The sequence below is a fragment of the Polyodon spathula genome, chromosome 23 (assembly GCF_017654505.1).
Source record: "Polyodon spathula isolate WHYD16114869_AA chromosome 23, ASM1765450v1, whole genome shotgun sequence".
In the NCBI taxonomy this organism is placed as follows: Eukaryota; Metazoa; Chordata; class Actinopteri; order Acipenseriformes; family Polyodontidae; genus Polyodon; species Polyodon spathula.
This window is the reverse complement of record NC_054556.1, coordinates 21,952,501-21,968,277: the sequence shown is the minus strand read 5'-3', so window position 1 is coordinate 21,968,277 and position 15,777 is coordinate 21,952,501. Positions and strand designations below refer to the sequence as shown.

The 15,777-nt window shown below is 37.3% G+C and overlaps 1 protein-coding gene across 3 annotated transcripts in view; it reads left to right on the top strand.

Annotated features, from left to right (window-relative positions):
• LOC121298368 (nucleolar protein 4-like) overlaps positions 1–15,777 on the top strand; it is a 70,908-nt gene that overhangs the window by 15,682 nt on the left and 39,449 nt on the right. For 2 of the 3 annotated variants that reach the window (XM_041225476.1, XM_041225477.1), the window contains one exon: positions 1,817–1,926. In XM_041225476.1, coding sequence (XP_041081410.1) covers positions 1,817–1,926 — 110 coding nt within the window. Of the gene's footprint in view, positions 1–1,816; positions 1,927–6,322; positions 6,456–15,777 lie in introns of those variants that run through there. The other variant, XM_041225478.1, reaches the window with a different exon arrangement.

Genomic DNA, 15,777 nt, shown 5'->3' with positions numbered 1-15,777 from the left:
CAGAAAAATATAAAGTTACACTTTATAACCCACCTGCATTTTTTATTTTTGTTGACATCCTGACAATGTTTTATACTGATCATTTTAAAGTGTGTTTTAAAGCTGTTTTCAAAATGTCTGCTCTAGTACACTGGGAGGATTATTGCCCACACTGTCAAACAGGTAGCACAACAATAACAATCCATGATGTGGTACAGATCAGAAAAGCCATACCACCCCCCCCCCCCACCCCCACCCCCTTTTTTTTTAATCGCATTTCCTACAGTGATTTAGAGGACAGATCCCAGTGCACTACAGCGGACATTTTGAAAAGTGCTTTGAAACAGACTTCAATGTTCTAAGTGTAAAACGTTGTCAGGATGTTAACAACGAAAAGGGAAATCAGAGTTACATTATTTAAACCGTTGTAGCAACGCGTGGGGACTTGTAGCGCTATATTTTTCAGAACCACACTACTTACTCGTTATTAAATCGCCACCTATTATTTAATGAATTACTTAATTATTTAGCAGACGCTTTTATCCAAAGCGACTTACAGAAATTAAACAAAATATAAAAATTATACATTTTAAATTTTAAAATGTTTCTTATAAAAGGGAAAATAAAATGGAAAAAGAAAAATAAGGACACAGAGAGAAATGGCAGGTGAAAAGACATGGCATGTTGCATCAAAGATTTCCTGAAAAAATCATTTAGTTTAGTTTTTAACTGTACTTGTCATTGTACAAGTGAAGATTGTATGCAAATGAGAGACTTGACATGTTAATAAGCAACACTGTGGGACACTGCTTGTCACAAAAAGCCACAATGGTCGTGCAAAAGCAATGCTGCAGTACAAACTGAAAACACCTGGCCCCCTAGTGGACAAAGATAAAAACTACTCTTTCTACCATACCGTCAAAACCAATTTCATTTATATAGCGTCCTTCGTGTGCAAGCATCCTATCTTTTTGTGGCTTTCTGAGTGCGCTGAGCAGACCCTATGATATTCTGGATAAAGACCAATCCCACTGAATCAAATGATGCAAATCAATAAAAAAGAACTTAATATGTAAACAGCATAGTCACAGCTCTGAATAATAAACTGAAACTTCACAACACACTGCTGTCATAAAGAACACACTTGCATGTTAAATAATACACACTCATGCTGTATACTTCTTAAGAGATTTATTATTTATCACTTTAAAAAGAAGCCACTGTTGCCAAGGACACTATTAGCAGCTGTTTTGCTTTATTTGCTATCCAAATAGAAAAGGGCCTCTAAGACAGAGACACTTACATCTCTTACAAAACCCTCTGCCAGAGATTTTCAATATAAAATCTATGACTTCTTCAAGGTCACTTATAGGAGTTAAAGAGCAGTACAGGGTTACAGTGCAAGATGAATATTTAAATACAGCATAGTTTACAGTAACTGCAAATAATCTTACTAAAATACAATATGAAATAGGGATGCAACAAGTTAGGATTACAGCAAGTTATATCTACAATGGCATATTAGTAGTGCAATAGTGCAAGGACTGTGCATCAGCTGAGGATCCTGTAACGTGATGTGTAGGTCAGGCAATTCCAGTGCATAGCAGGAGGAGTAGATCACCTGACAAGGTGCACAGCACTCAAACTTTGATTTGACTTGTTCTGTTTTTAATCTTGATGTTGCACTAATTAAAGTAAAACATATTTTAGTGAACAAATCCTGTGTGCAGATGCTCTTTGTTACAGATGTAGTTAATTTATCCAGATGGATTCTAGCGAATGGTGCAAGATACCTGGACTTTACTGTATATAAAGCCTCTCAAACGCTTTTTTGCAGAGAATGACCGCCCCACCTCCTTAGTCCCAGGACTGATAGACTACAACATGCCAATCACCACGACATACCTGAAGCAAATGAAGCTGTGCAGCATGGGCGCCAACGAGCAGGTAGGACGGGCACGTCCTTGTGTTTCTGGGCACTGTGTGGGTGTGCTTGAGGGTTTCTTCTTAATGCCTACAGACCATCATGCAGACCTGTTCCTAAGTGTGCTCCCCATGGTTTAAAATCACGTTTCATTTCGACCAACTCTTGGACAATACAGCAGCCTGCCCCACAGTGTGTGCTGTGTATAGGGCATTGTGGGGTTGAATACAAACCATGCATGCTGTGATTCCAACACCTACTCAGATATGAGCAGTACAGCTGAGAATTGGTAATGCCGTCACAGGAATGAAGTGTGCATTTTGGAGTGCAATGTTCTCTAGTTACCGACTCATTTCTGTATTTAAAAGAAGGCCAGACTTCAGAACTGTTATCCTGTACATTCAGGGATTCTACCAGATTCTATTAGAGGGATGAGCAGTAAAGTGGAAGTGGTAGGGAGTGCACCCCACTGGTACAATGTGGCCCCCTGCTGGTCATATGATTGTTTTTTTTATTTTATTTTTTTATCTTTGATGGCGATTGAGCAGGAAGACTGGCTACACAGCCTCACATCACAATTGGAGATGGCTAAAGGTTAAACAGAACTTGGACATTACATAAATAACCTAAACACAGATTGGATGGTAGGATCTGAGCAAAAAATAAAAATAAATAAATAGTCGCGGGGCGTCTATTTCATATTTTAGAAAAAAATGGATGTAGATGACACATTTTTTCTCTCATAAGCTGAGTGCTGAAAAGCAATTAAAACAGCATGTCAACTGGTTGTCATTGTTCTTGAAATAGCATGAAGACTGCCCGGACTGTTGCTTCTCTCCTTGGCAATCCTGGACTCCAGTATGTTTTCATAACAGGCTTGCTATCAGTCTTTAACATTTTCCAGAGCCAAATTCAATAGACCCAGACAGGAAACGGCACACAATAACATTATTCAGGGGGAGGAGGGTGGGGTAGAGATATCCACACAGATAGCAGAGCAGCCTGTAGTATATTAGGGCTTGGCACTGGGGAGCTACAGAAGCCTCACAGACAGAGGGGGAGAAAGTGCCTGTTTTGTGCATTTAAGCAGTCTCTGGGTTTAAATGTAAAGTAAAAAGAGGAAGCTACAATACTCTGGGATCTGGATCCGTGACACAACGTTTTGGATCCAGTTCAATGCAAGAACAGAGGAAATTACATATCTTTCCTTTTGATTTGTGCTGATGCATAAGGGTCGCCAGGGTAAAAATGAGCCAGTATTCTAATCTTTATCTCCCCTGCACTGTCCTTTAATTAAAATTTGAAGCACCAGAACTAGCAACAAAAAAAAAGCACCGTGTGTGTGTGTGTGTGTGTGTGTGTGTGTGTGTGTGTGTCTCGCTGTACACCCTAACTTGGTATATAGTAAGACAGTATACAGCTATGGCCAAAAGTTTTGCAACACCTACATATTTTTATTTAAGATCAAAGAACCTACACAATGATATTGCAAAAGTCTACCAGAAGCCATAATAATAGTACAGTATTTCATGTTAGATTTTAAAATGTCGTGGGGTTTTTTTTCAGCTTTTCGTAAAGTATGCAGAAAACTACAAAGCGGTATGCAATTCAATATATTAACGAAACATTATTCAGCAGGCTTCATTCGACTTTATGAAGCAAAATGAATTAATGCTATAGGGTGATGCAAAATGTTTTAGCTGTACAGTACTGAATCCTGCAGTTTATGTGATTCAAATAAACCTAATGTTAAGTGTTGAAATAATTGACTGTGGGTTCAAGACTTGTTTAATTTGCAGTACTGCGCTGAGTTGCAGTGTTCCTCTTATGTAGTACCTGTGTTTCTGCTTGGATGCTTTTCTGAACGACTTCAGCATATATTTCTGTAGTGCCTTTTCAAGACAAGGACCGTTCCAGTGGCTAGTCATTAACATTAAGCCCTGCCATGCAACACAAGCTCACATTTCATTAGGCTGAAGGAGGAACTTTAAAATGTGACATGAAAATGTTCTTTGTTTGAAGATGGTTTCGGCCCCATTTCAACTGTACCTCCCCCTGGAAAATGAACTCCGAGCTTCATTAATCCTGTGATGTGTGATCTTTTAACTTTAAAAAAAAATTGATTAACTTAAAATAAAAATTGATTGATTGATTGATTGATTGATTTAGAGACCTGTCCTGGGACATGACCTGCTATGTGTGCACATTGCCTCTAGGTAGCGCTGTTTTACAATAAATGCAGAGCAGCAGCAATGGGAAGGGTACAGAAAAAGGAAAAATAATTTCTTCAGTTTTCTGGGATATAAGAATGAATTGATCGCGTTGTTTAATACGATTTAGGCAGCTGTATCTCCTTCAAGGAAGTTAATAAAAAGGTGTTGTCCTTGTGAGGGTCTATTGATAGATCATTGCAATTACATTGACTTACACATGCAAATGCCCATAAATCTATTCCATTGTGCAACTTAAAAAATATATGTATATATTGATATTAAAAAAAAAAAATATATATATATATATATATATATATATATCTAATGATTCCTGTGCCTCTCTCAAACAGAGCTAATGGAGATATCTACTATTCTATGAAGGGGTTTAGATGAAACCAAGAATGAAATGAGGCACGGTGTTGCCTGTGTGAATCGGTGAGATCTTCACAGATCACTGACCTCACCAAAGACCTTAAATTAAACATTGCTTAGACCTTGAATTACACCCTGGGAGATGTATTAGGAGGCTGACCTCAAAGGACAACAGCTGTTATCACTGTCCACCTCCCTGCTGTGGTCATTAAACTACTGTGAAAATTAAATGACTGAAAGAAAGGGCTCTATTCTTAGCTAATGCACGCTCTTAGAGAGGATATAATAATGATATAAACCAGGCAAGGAACTACTGTACTCAACTCAACTGCTCCTTGACTAGTTTTTTTTTCTTCTCTTGCTAGTTTTATACATTTTACAATTATTTTCTCAGATTTTTATTATTATTAAAAAAAAAAAAAAATTAACAATAACATGCAAGGCCTTATTAGGAAAAACTTTACATTAAGTAGCTAGAAATTGCATGCAGTTCTAACTGAATAACTTTTTTGCTATTGAATCCCTATGAAATGATCATCAATTGGTTCTAAATTCCACACTTATATAACATGCCTTATTTGTGGGAACTCTCAGTTTTAAAGTGTTACCCAATGTTAAAATACAATGAATTTATTTCAAATTTAGCATGTCCAAGTATTTTTTGCCCTGTTTTTCTCAAGTCTGACATGGATGGGTCTGGCCAGTAGGGGGAGCACTAGCGCAATGAGGTGAAGCAGTTCATGACGATTTTTACCTTACTCACCTGTTGAAGCGACAGGGCCAGTGCAAGGTAGCCAAGATCAAAGGGCAATTAGATTTACTACTCCTCCTGATCTTCAATTCATCAAAAATGCCACAAGAAAAAAGAAGTTTGCCTCAGCTTCCTGGAATCAAAAACAAATACAGAAACGTATTGAAAAGGCGTGTCCCCCCCCAATAAATATTTTCTCCCAGTAAAACACAAATATAAACTCTATTACATAAGCGTGTTTTAGATAATACTGTAGATGAAATTGCTATCGCGAAAAGAAGGCAGCGTCTACATGTAGTTTATGCGCTAGGGTATATACATTGGTACCTACATAACCCCCTCTATTAATTTCAATAGCAAGAAACACATTTTGATTAAGTGTTTCAACACTGGGGTCTAGATTGCGGTTCAGTTGAAGAGGCTGGTGAAATTAAAACCGTCTTCAAGTATCTATTAAAATGTTCAGAAGACTGGCAAAAATATAAACACTGGAAAGCTATAATGAAGTCAAAGTTCAGATTGAATAAAGATTACAGCAAAATTGCAGAGTCAGAGACGTGTCTTCAGTTTTATATTTAGACCAGAGACGTAGCAAAGCGTTTTAGAAAGAGCCCTCCTGTAATTTATAAAGATAAGACACAGACAATTAAATAGGGGGTACGAATCAGCGCTTTGTACTTTGGATGAACGACTGCACCTGCCATCGTGTTATTAAAACAAGCAACTTATTTTTTCTATATTATTTTCCCACTGAATTCTAAATTGAATCTCACCGGACAGATCAAAAACCTAAACTTAAGTTAGAAAAAGTACAAATGACCACTGGTGCTGAGCAGCAGGCAAACTTCTCAGAAATGCATAAGGGCATGCATGCACCCACTCGCCTTGCCGTGTTCTCGTGTATTTAATTAAAAAGAAAAAAAGGAAAAAAAAAAGCTAAATAAAATAATACAAACAAGGGGGGATATCGCAATTAAAACACTGGCTACCGTGCTCTCACGACTCTATAATGTTTGTGTCCTTTGGACGGGGTGTGACGTACCAGCACTGGGGCACGCCGAGCCCCGCCTCCATCTTCTGGGCTGGATGTCAGTTTAGTCTCAGTGTGCTGTCCTGTCTCTCAGAATAGATGGATATTGTTTAAATATTAAAACGCGGAAAAGGAGAGATCGTTATTGTGGTTATTTGGTAACATCTAAACGGTCAGGCGTTGCAGGTAAGCCGTCATGTTCTTTATTCTGTATTTTTTGGGTGTAAGGGTTTATTTCTATTTTGTGGAAAATAATGTTGGGCTGTGAAACTGACCAGCCCTCCCTCACTCTCTCCTCCTCCTCCTCCTCCACCTCCTCCCTCTCTCTCTTTCTCTCTCTCTATCTCTCGGAGACGAGGCGTTTTTTGGTAGATATACACTGTACAGTTTTGGAAAATGGAATCGGTGTTAAGAAGGTGGTCCCTTTTTTTTATTGTGAAAATCTAAAATCTGGGCAACGTGTTGTTTGGATAATTGCTGCACTTCCAAAATTGTATTGTGTATTTATTTATCAGAGGATGCGTAACGTGTACCATTTAGTATTTGCATCATTTAAATTGTTGCTTGTTTTTTGTTTTTTTTCCAGAGCTTTACATGTATTTCCTGCAAATGCTTCAAATGTTATATTAAGTTGTTACCTTACTGAAATAAAACAGTGAACTGTATCGCTCGTTTCACATGCAGTGCTATATTTAAACTTTTCCTTTAGCTAAATCATTTCTTCATACTGACAAAACATATGTGTTGTATTCGTTTTGAGATACATAACATTGCCTGTTTTGTGATGGAATTGCAGTTCATTAAAAAAAAAAAAAACAGAGCTTATTTTTGCATTTTTTCATTGTTAAATAGTTGAAATCTTAATTTCCTTGTGGGATGTAGAATGAAGGGCAGCTCAGCCTACCAGATACATAAGAACAATAGAGAATGTCCAATTAAGCATAATACAAATAAAACACATTTATTATTATCTTACGACAAATGTGTCATGGCTACGAACATACCGATGTACAGTGCAAGTATATTACACAGTACCGATATAACACTTTCGCGTTATATATATACAGATATATATATATATATATATATATCCGTATATGCATCGTACGGTTTAATAACCTGTGCCAAACCCTACTGTATTATAGATGAGTATTTATAACGACCTTATTTCTAAACAAATGTCACCAATACGTATTAGTTTTCAAAATTTTGAACAGCGCGTTCTAATTTCATTAGGTTTCAGTTTAAAATTCCATTTAATCGCTATAGATAATGAACTCATATCAGAGTGTGTACAACAACACTATCGTTGTCCGTGCACGTATTCTTTAATATTAAATGTAATATACATGTTAGTCTGTCGTTGAGGCTCGCTGCTGAGATTTTAAAAAATAAAAAAAAAAATAAAAAAACCAACAAAAAAAAAAAAAAAAAATAACGCAATATTTAATATCTAATATGCTTTGTGTTTTTTTTTTTCATATAGTATTTTGTGTGCCGATCCCCCCCCCCACCTCCCCCCTCCCCTCCGTCCCCCACAGGCAAGGTACAAATCGATATACAAACTGAAAGTAAATCAATATAAGGCATTAATTCTTTTTTTTTTTTTTTTCTTTTTTTAAGTTGTATTTCCATGCTGTCTGTCTATGTAAGGCACTAGTTGTGCGTTAAGCTCATAGCACAACATACAATAGCGGTATAGAACAATGGTCAGAAAGCTCGCCAACCATATAGCTACAAATTGTACACACACAAAATTAGAAATACAAACCTAAACCAAAAGTTAAGCACCCTTACATTTTCAGCACCAGTTAGGTTTACATATGCCAGTTAATGTGAACGCTGTAAAACCACATTTATGGCACGTACAGTTATAAATATTTTTCCCATTTTGCAATATCACTTCCCTACTATCAAACTATATTTTTTAACGATTTAGTATAAAAAAAAAAAAAAAAAAAAAAAACCTGGGACATTTGAAAACACTTTGTGTATCAGCCCTACAGAAAAGTTGACCATGGTAAAGTCATTTTTCCCATGTGTTCTAGACCATTGTGTGTTTGATGCTTTCACTATGGTAAACTCAGCTCTGGGCTTGTAAAGTTCAATGTCATTTAAAATCATTTTCACCCAGCGTTGACAAGGGTATGTATGGAGTAAAGGCATATTTTACTTATTAAATGCAGCTTGTATATGGTTCAAACTGTGGAAGTTCAACACAGAGTGTGAGAAACACCTCATCTATACAAAACAAAACATTCAGACAGTACTCTGAGAGTGGAGCTGGAGTGGGCAATAGCGACAATACGTGAATATTACTGCATTGATTGAATCCTGCATTGTGGCTACCAACATATTCATTGAGATGCTACAGAGCAAAAAATATAAGTTGATGAATACACAGTGTAACAAATTTTTTTTTTTTTTTGTTTTCCAGGGTAGTAAGTGTTATTTCCTAACTGCTTATGCCTCAAAAGTATAGAAAATGGCTATTATTCCCCACAAACTTTGCTTTTGTGACCAGGACAGTGATATTTCAAAATATCACTATTTCCAATGGGCAAACGGGCAAATGTGTGTCTTTTCGTTCACATAAAGTCAGAAAAAAACAACATATGAATCCAAATTAACATGTATTTATACTAAAGTAATACAAAATTGATTACAAAAGATTTAGAAGTGAGTAGTTTTTCGAGATTTATGATTAAACTGTATTTATGTGGAAATAGTGATATTTTGAAATATTATTGTCCTGGTCACAAAAGCAAAAGTTTGTGGGGAATAATAGCCATTTTCTATACTTTTGAGGCCTAAGCAATTAGGAAATAACACTTACTACCCAGGAACAAAAATTGTGTTACATAGTGGTATTAGTTGTCCCTTTTTGGTTCTTACCCCTACAGACCCTGTTCTGTTTTTTAATAGTTTAAGAATGAACAGTGTAGCCTTAAACTGTTTCAGTAAATCATATAGGATACCTTCCACACTGTTTGTTGTGCTGGCTGGATTAGTGTATGCCAGCAGTGACACACAGGCCCTTTTACCGCTGGGGTTTTACAGTATTCATAGTGGGTTCAGAGTGTCTGCATCAGCAGGTTCACCCTTCTGATACTGCGCACAGGTCTCTGAAACTAATACTGTTAGTAACTCTTTCAACACCAGAAAAGACATTCAAAACCACAGAACTTGTGTATCCCCATCAATGCTTAATAATAATCTTTATTTTTATATAGCACCGTTCATAGTAGACCACCATCACAAAGAGCTTTACAAGATACGATACTGCGGTGTGTGAACTGTGCATCAGTTGCAGAGTCACTTACAACAACGTCTCACCCAAAAGACAGAGCACGTGGAAGTTAAGTGACTTGCTCAGGGTCACACAGTGAGGTAGTGGCTAAGCTGGGATTTGAACCAGGTACCTCCTAGTTACAAGCCTGTTTCTTTAACCACTAGACCACATGGGTTTCTTTTTTTAAAGTGACTTGGTGCTGAAAGAGATTGGTGTGGAAAATGGTTGGAGAATACTGGATTAAAGACAAACAGTAATTGTGTATTGTTGTTACCTTCTTTCGATTAAATAGATATATTAAATAGAAATGGATTGCCAATAGGGTCTTGAGTCTGCTGAAGTATAAGTCACAGGAGTGTAAACTAGGTAAGAATATATTAAATGTTCCGTTGAACAGGATAGTGGGATACTGCAGCTTTAAATAGAACTGAAAACATCCTACCTGTAGTATTTTGTATTCTATCATTTATTTGTATAAAGTTAAGAATCCATCATATTAAAAAAAAATAAAAAACTAAAGTCACATTTTAATCACAAGAAACAAACCAAGCTTTGAACAGCATTCCAGACTCACTTGGTAAGAGCTGCCAGCAATGTCAGACCTCTTTCATAAATGATGAATAATGTGTAGTGTAATGCTTTTCAATCTCTCAGCCCTGTATTGGTATAATTCTTGGGCGACACAAGTGCATGACTGGAACACAGTGGGGCGATTTGTAATTTTCAAATCCAACCCCAGAAAAAAAGTCATGGGGCCCAAAATAAATGACCGTGAAACAAAATGAAACAAAAAAAAACAAACAAAAAAAACAATCTTCCTTTTAAGCACAATAAATGCCCACAATAACTCTGCAGCACACTGTAGCAGTGAGCCAAACTGTGGCTTTGACATTATAGTAAATTGAGACTCAACTGGATTGATAGAACAGGAGCTTCTGTTTGTACAGTAATGCACCTCATTTTGGACGTATTGACAGTTGTACACCGTAGTTTGAAAGGGACAGGATGGAGGATCGGAGCGTTAGTTTTAAATATTTTAAATGAGCCAACGTCATCATTTTAGATATTTAAACAATTTCTCTTTCTGCAGTCTGCTTGGCTGTTTCTGGGTCTGCTGAGGAACTACAGAATTCCCCTGCTGCAGTGCTGTGGCATGCCCCACTTGGTGCTTAATAGGGCTGTCATCAAGAGCCTTCAGCCCTCAGACCCATCACTGATGATGGGGGAGTTGTTCTTTGGAAGGCAGCCTTTGTATGCGTTTAGGAATCAACAACAAAGAAACTAGGTTAGCTTTGTGACCCATTAAATATCCCTGTTATCTGTTGGGATCCCATGTACTGTAGTATAACAAAGCTTTATTTAAACACGTGTGTCCCCCTTCCATATAGAGTGATGATTACCATTTTCAAACCTGACATTGCTGACACTGCATAGCTCCTGTAGTCTCTTTACAACCTGGCTTGGAATATCTGACTTTGCATATATTTATTTTATACGTAGCTTGGTTCTGGACAAATACAGATTTGGAAACAAAAAATGGATCAGTGAATGGGAAAGTAAATATTAACTAAATACATTTTAAAATCATTGGAAGACGGTAGTTATTGCTTCTCTGTAGCTGGAATAGGAGGGCAGTTGCAGCCAGCATATTACCAGGCCTGAACCTTACAGTAAACCTGTACCATTGTGATTTTTTTTAAACAATCGTTTTATTGATCCAATTCAGCTTTCACAGGGTGTAAAATAATACCATTGGAGCCGTACAGTGTGCAGAAGATTTGTATTTAAAACATCTACAGAAATCAGTGCTTTCATAGCAGGTTCCATAGTTTTTGGGCTTTTCGCAAGAGGTTTCTCAGACATCCGCAGTGAAATACATACTGTACCCCATATGAGAATGTCCTGGTTAATGTAGGCAGATAGTTGGTTAGGGTCTGTTTTAATCCTAGCAACACCAGCACAAGCCCATATCCAAAGGACAGCAAGCAAGAGTTACTTGGATTAATGTGGATCACTGTCTGCTAAAGCACAACAGCAGGCTGTAAATAACCTCACTTTGAAGCATTGTATTTGTGAGAGTCTTTGTAATGGCGTAAACAGGAATAATTTTGCCAGGTTTGCCTGGTTCTTATACGGAACACACCACAACTGAAATACTCTAGATAACGTTAGGGGTAGCCAAGTCATTCAGATCTGTTTTCTGTTCTTTTTGCGTGTTTTATTTGAAATGTTTTTGAAAGCTGAGACACTGAAGGGCTTGCATTTCTGCAGTCTTGTGGCTTTATATCTGCCTCAGTGTAGAGTCAGCAGTGGGCGAGGTCAACACCATCAATTAAATTCACTCAAATTCCCGTCTTCAACTGTCAAAGGAAATGTTTTTCATTTCTCTACAATTATATATATATATATATATATATATATATATATATATATATATATATATATATATATATATATACTGTGCTGGCTTATATTTGAGTAATATTAAGGCTAACCTGATTTTTAATATCATACACAGGATTATAGCAAAGTAGTCAATATCCCCTAGAAAGCACACACTGTGAACTAAAAACAGAAAGTAATAAGACCCAGGGCAGCAAGGGGGGGCAACATGTCATGTCTTTTTGTCCTAGTCTTATTTCAATAATAGCGCAAGCTACTTTGTTCGTAAATGTGAATTCTAAAACAGTTTATTATTATTATATTATTATTATTATTATTATTATTATTATTATTATTATTATTATTATTATACATTTCTATATTTCTTTTACAGTAAGAAATAGAGAAAAGTGTTTTTACATTAATGCTGTGTTGAAAATAAGCTTATTCAATATTTCCCATTCTTATTGATAGTTTTCTTGTTTTAGATATAGACTACATTTTGCTGTAGACTCTGTAATATTGAGAACTACAGAGGTAATAGAGAAATTGAGAGAAATTTTGAGCTGTGTAATATACCTGCTGGGTAATTTCCAATTTAATGTAACCTTTGTTTACAGTAAATGTTCCTTTTGGAGCAGGCTGATGTACTTCACATCTGAGCCTAATTTGTGTAGGTGGATCACAAACGCCTCATTGAGCTTGGCCTCTTTGTTTACGAGAGAAATTACTCAGAAAAACTGAAGCAGCATCCCAGGGCCACCAGGAACTTGAGCTTGTGCTTTGTTTTAGCCGTGTTGAGTTTGACAGCATTGGTATTCTTAGAGTGGCACTGCACTGTTCCTGCTTAGACCTTGCTTTGCCTCGACACAGGAGGGAGTCTCAGTTGCTGAAGTTATTTGAAGAATGATGGAGTGTACAGATGAGATTGAGTGTGTTACGGCATACTGTATACAAATACATCCATTAGCTTGTTACAGACTCTCAAAGTCCATTATCCTATTTGTAATTTTAAAATGAAATCTCATATGTACAGTACAGAATAACAGAACAGGTTCATGTTCTGCAGGCTGGTGAGAGAAAGTCCAGATGTGCTCACTTTGAAGTTCCTTATTCAGGACCTGCATGCTGTCTAGAGGATGCAAGGAACCTTAAAGGTGACGGGCCGTCCCTGAGCTGTCCCAAGACATTTCTACTGAATCTAGTGCTTGTACTGTACAGAGCACACACTACAATTATACAGCAAGATCTGTTGTTTTTATTTTAAGCTTGTGGCATTTAAGCTTGTCCTCATTTCAGTGCTGGTTGTAACTGACACAGAGCTTGTGAATACACTTTTTAGATCTATTTTGTCAGTATGTGATTTGTTATTGACATTGTCACCTTTCCTGTGATATAGACAGTCTTCAAAATAAACTTATCTGTTTTTTAATGCTCCTCTGTTGTGTCCTTTCCTCTTGATCAGGGACTTTGCAACTGTCAGCTGAAATTCTTAGTTTTTTTTTTTTCCCCCAGAAATCCCACTCTATAAACTGGCCGTAGTGAAATGCAGTACATTTCTCAAGAGCATGGGTAGCTATTGACACCTCCCTTGTCAACTTATGGATCTCAATTGATTGACAACCGTTCACAGGGTACAGATAACACCAACAATACCATCTTGTTCTTTGTGCCTACATGTTATACAGTATCTCTGATCACACACTGCAGTCCTGTCAATGGCCCAGTGTGACATTGCCCTGGTTTCATCCTGGAGAATATACTATCAAGGTGGTTCACAACCGAGGTGCATGTTATTGGAAACGTGCCGTTGGCTTCTGGTGGTCAGTTTGCTTTAGTGCTTGCTGGAGTCAGCAATGAACAATGCAAAGGTGACAAGGGTGAGGTAAACAAAGCTATGATTGAAATGATTCCAAACTTGCTTTTTTCTCTTGTACTGTACAGCACCTTCATATTTGTAGCCGCCAGCTGCATAGTACATGCATGCCATTATGAATGAAAATAAAAAGTGGACTGCTGGCAATGTGCTCAAAAATACAGGCGTAATAAAAGATTGGGACAGCGCTGGTGCTACGCTTGCATTTCCTGTTAATTACAGGAATGTTCCATTCATGCTGTGTTCCCAAGGTGGTAGGGTTTTAACAACATTTGGGAATTTGAAGAACAGGCAGGCAATGTTATAAAGGTAAAGTGCTGCTTTACTTTTACACGAGTAGCATTGCCATTGGTGTTGTAGAAGTGGGTTTGGCATAACCTCCGATAGCTCTAAATTGAGGTGAATTGAAGTGAATATTCAATTTAAAAGATGTATGAACAGCATGCACTCGGTTCCATCCCCTAGAGCGGGGTTTCCAACCCTGGTTCTGGAGGCAGCTGTCCCTCCTGGTATTTGTTCTAACTGTACACTAAATTAATAGATTATACCAGTTAAGATTCTAATAAGCACTTAATTGGTCCAGTTAAGTAATTTAGGGTACAGTTGGAACAAAAACCAGGAGGAACCGCCCCTCCAAGACCAGGGTTGAAGACCCCTGCCCTAGAGAGCCATTCCAGCTGCTGCGCTGTTGTCCTTTTCTTAGTTTTTTCTCCCTGTTTGGTGTGGTGCTGTTTTTTCATATTCCTGACCTGTAAATGTGTTGCATGTACAAATCCTAAGTCATATTGAATACTGGCTATAGAGTACTGTACTACCCCCCATTAGGGTGCAGGAGAGTTGAATAATTTACACCATCAAAAAGGATCTTATCCTGGGTAGACCAGATTGGAGTATCTTCTGGTAAGCCCAGGAGATCACATTGACACCTCATAGTCTCATGCTTTTTGAAATATGGATGTTTTTTGTTTTTTTCCCCAAAATCTGCTTCACCAAAATTCATGCTCCAAAGATCCAGCATACAGCAAGTACTACAAAGTTGTAACAACAATATGTAGCACACACTTTTGTAAATAAATACAGTATAAGCCCTGACCACCAGGGTAGCGGAATGTCCAAAATCTTTGGGACACAGACTACAACCCTTCAGAGGATTAGGTACTCTAGCAAACGCAAGTGTGCTCTGGGAGGGAGTTAACTTCAGTGTGCTGTGTAAATGACACCAGTATGTACCAGGTGGGAATGTTGGCATTATCTTTATTATTGTACCAAATCCTGCTGATTTTACAAAAAATACAAGCTTTTCTACAATATGTTTTCACAGTGCACTCCACTGCTGTTTAGCTGTAAAGTAAATGTCTATCAGTCTGTCCATCTGTACTTGCTTCTGTCTAGAGAAAACACTACAGTACAACTTTGACATACATGCATGTGTTGTATTACTGTATGTTACTGACTTGTCTTCAAACCAAAGCATTATTAAACACTGACTGGGCTTACTTATTTGGCACAGGCAGCAATTCATCAGGAGATGATAACAGTACCATCTGCGTATAGATGAGGGGCATACGTTAGGGAGATCATAAATAAACAATAAAAACTGTAAAGGTCCCAGAATTGAGCCTTGGAAGATCACTGCCCTGAGATGAAAATATACAGTACATAGTGAATATCAGGTCAAAATTGAATTCTCCCGGAGATGTAAGACTTTCTCCAGCTAAGTGAAATATCATTGCATCCTAATTGAAAAGAAGTTTAGTACAACATTAGATAATGATCCTCAAGATGAAACTCTTTAAAGTGCTAAACGGGCTATTTGACAAGTAAAGGCTGTAATCCCTGTGTCTGTGAGAGACAACACAAGTCAGTAAAGTTGCTTTGATTTAGGCTAGATATATATTTGTATAGCCTCTCCACATGATATTTATTTATTTATTTATTTATTTAAACTTACTTTAATA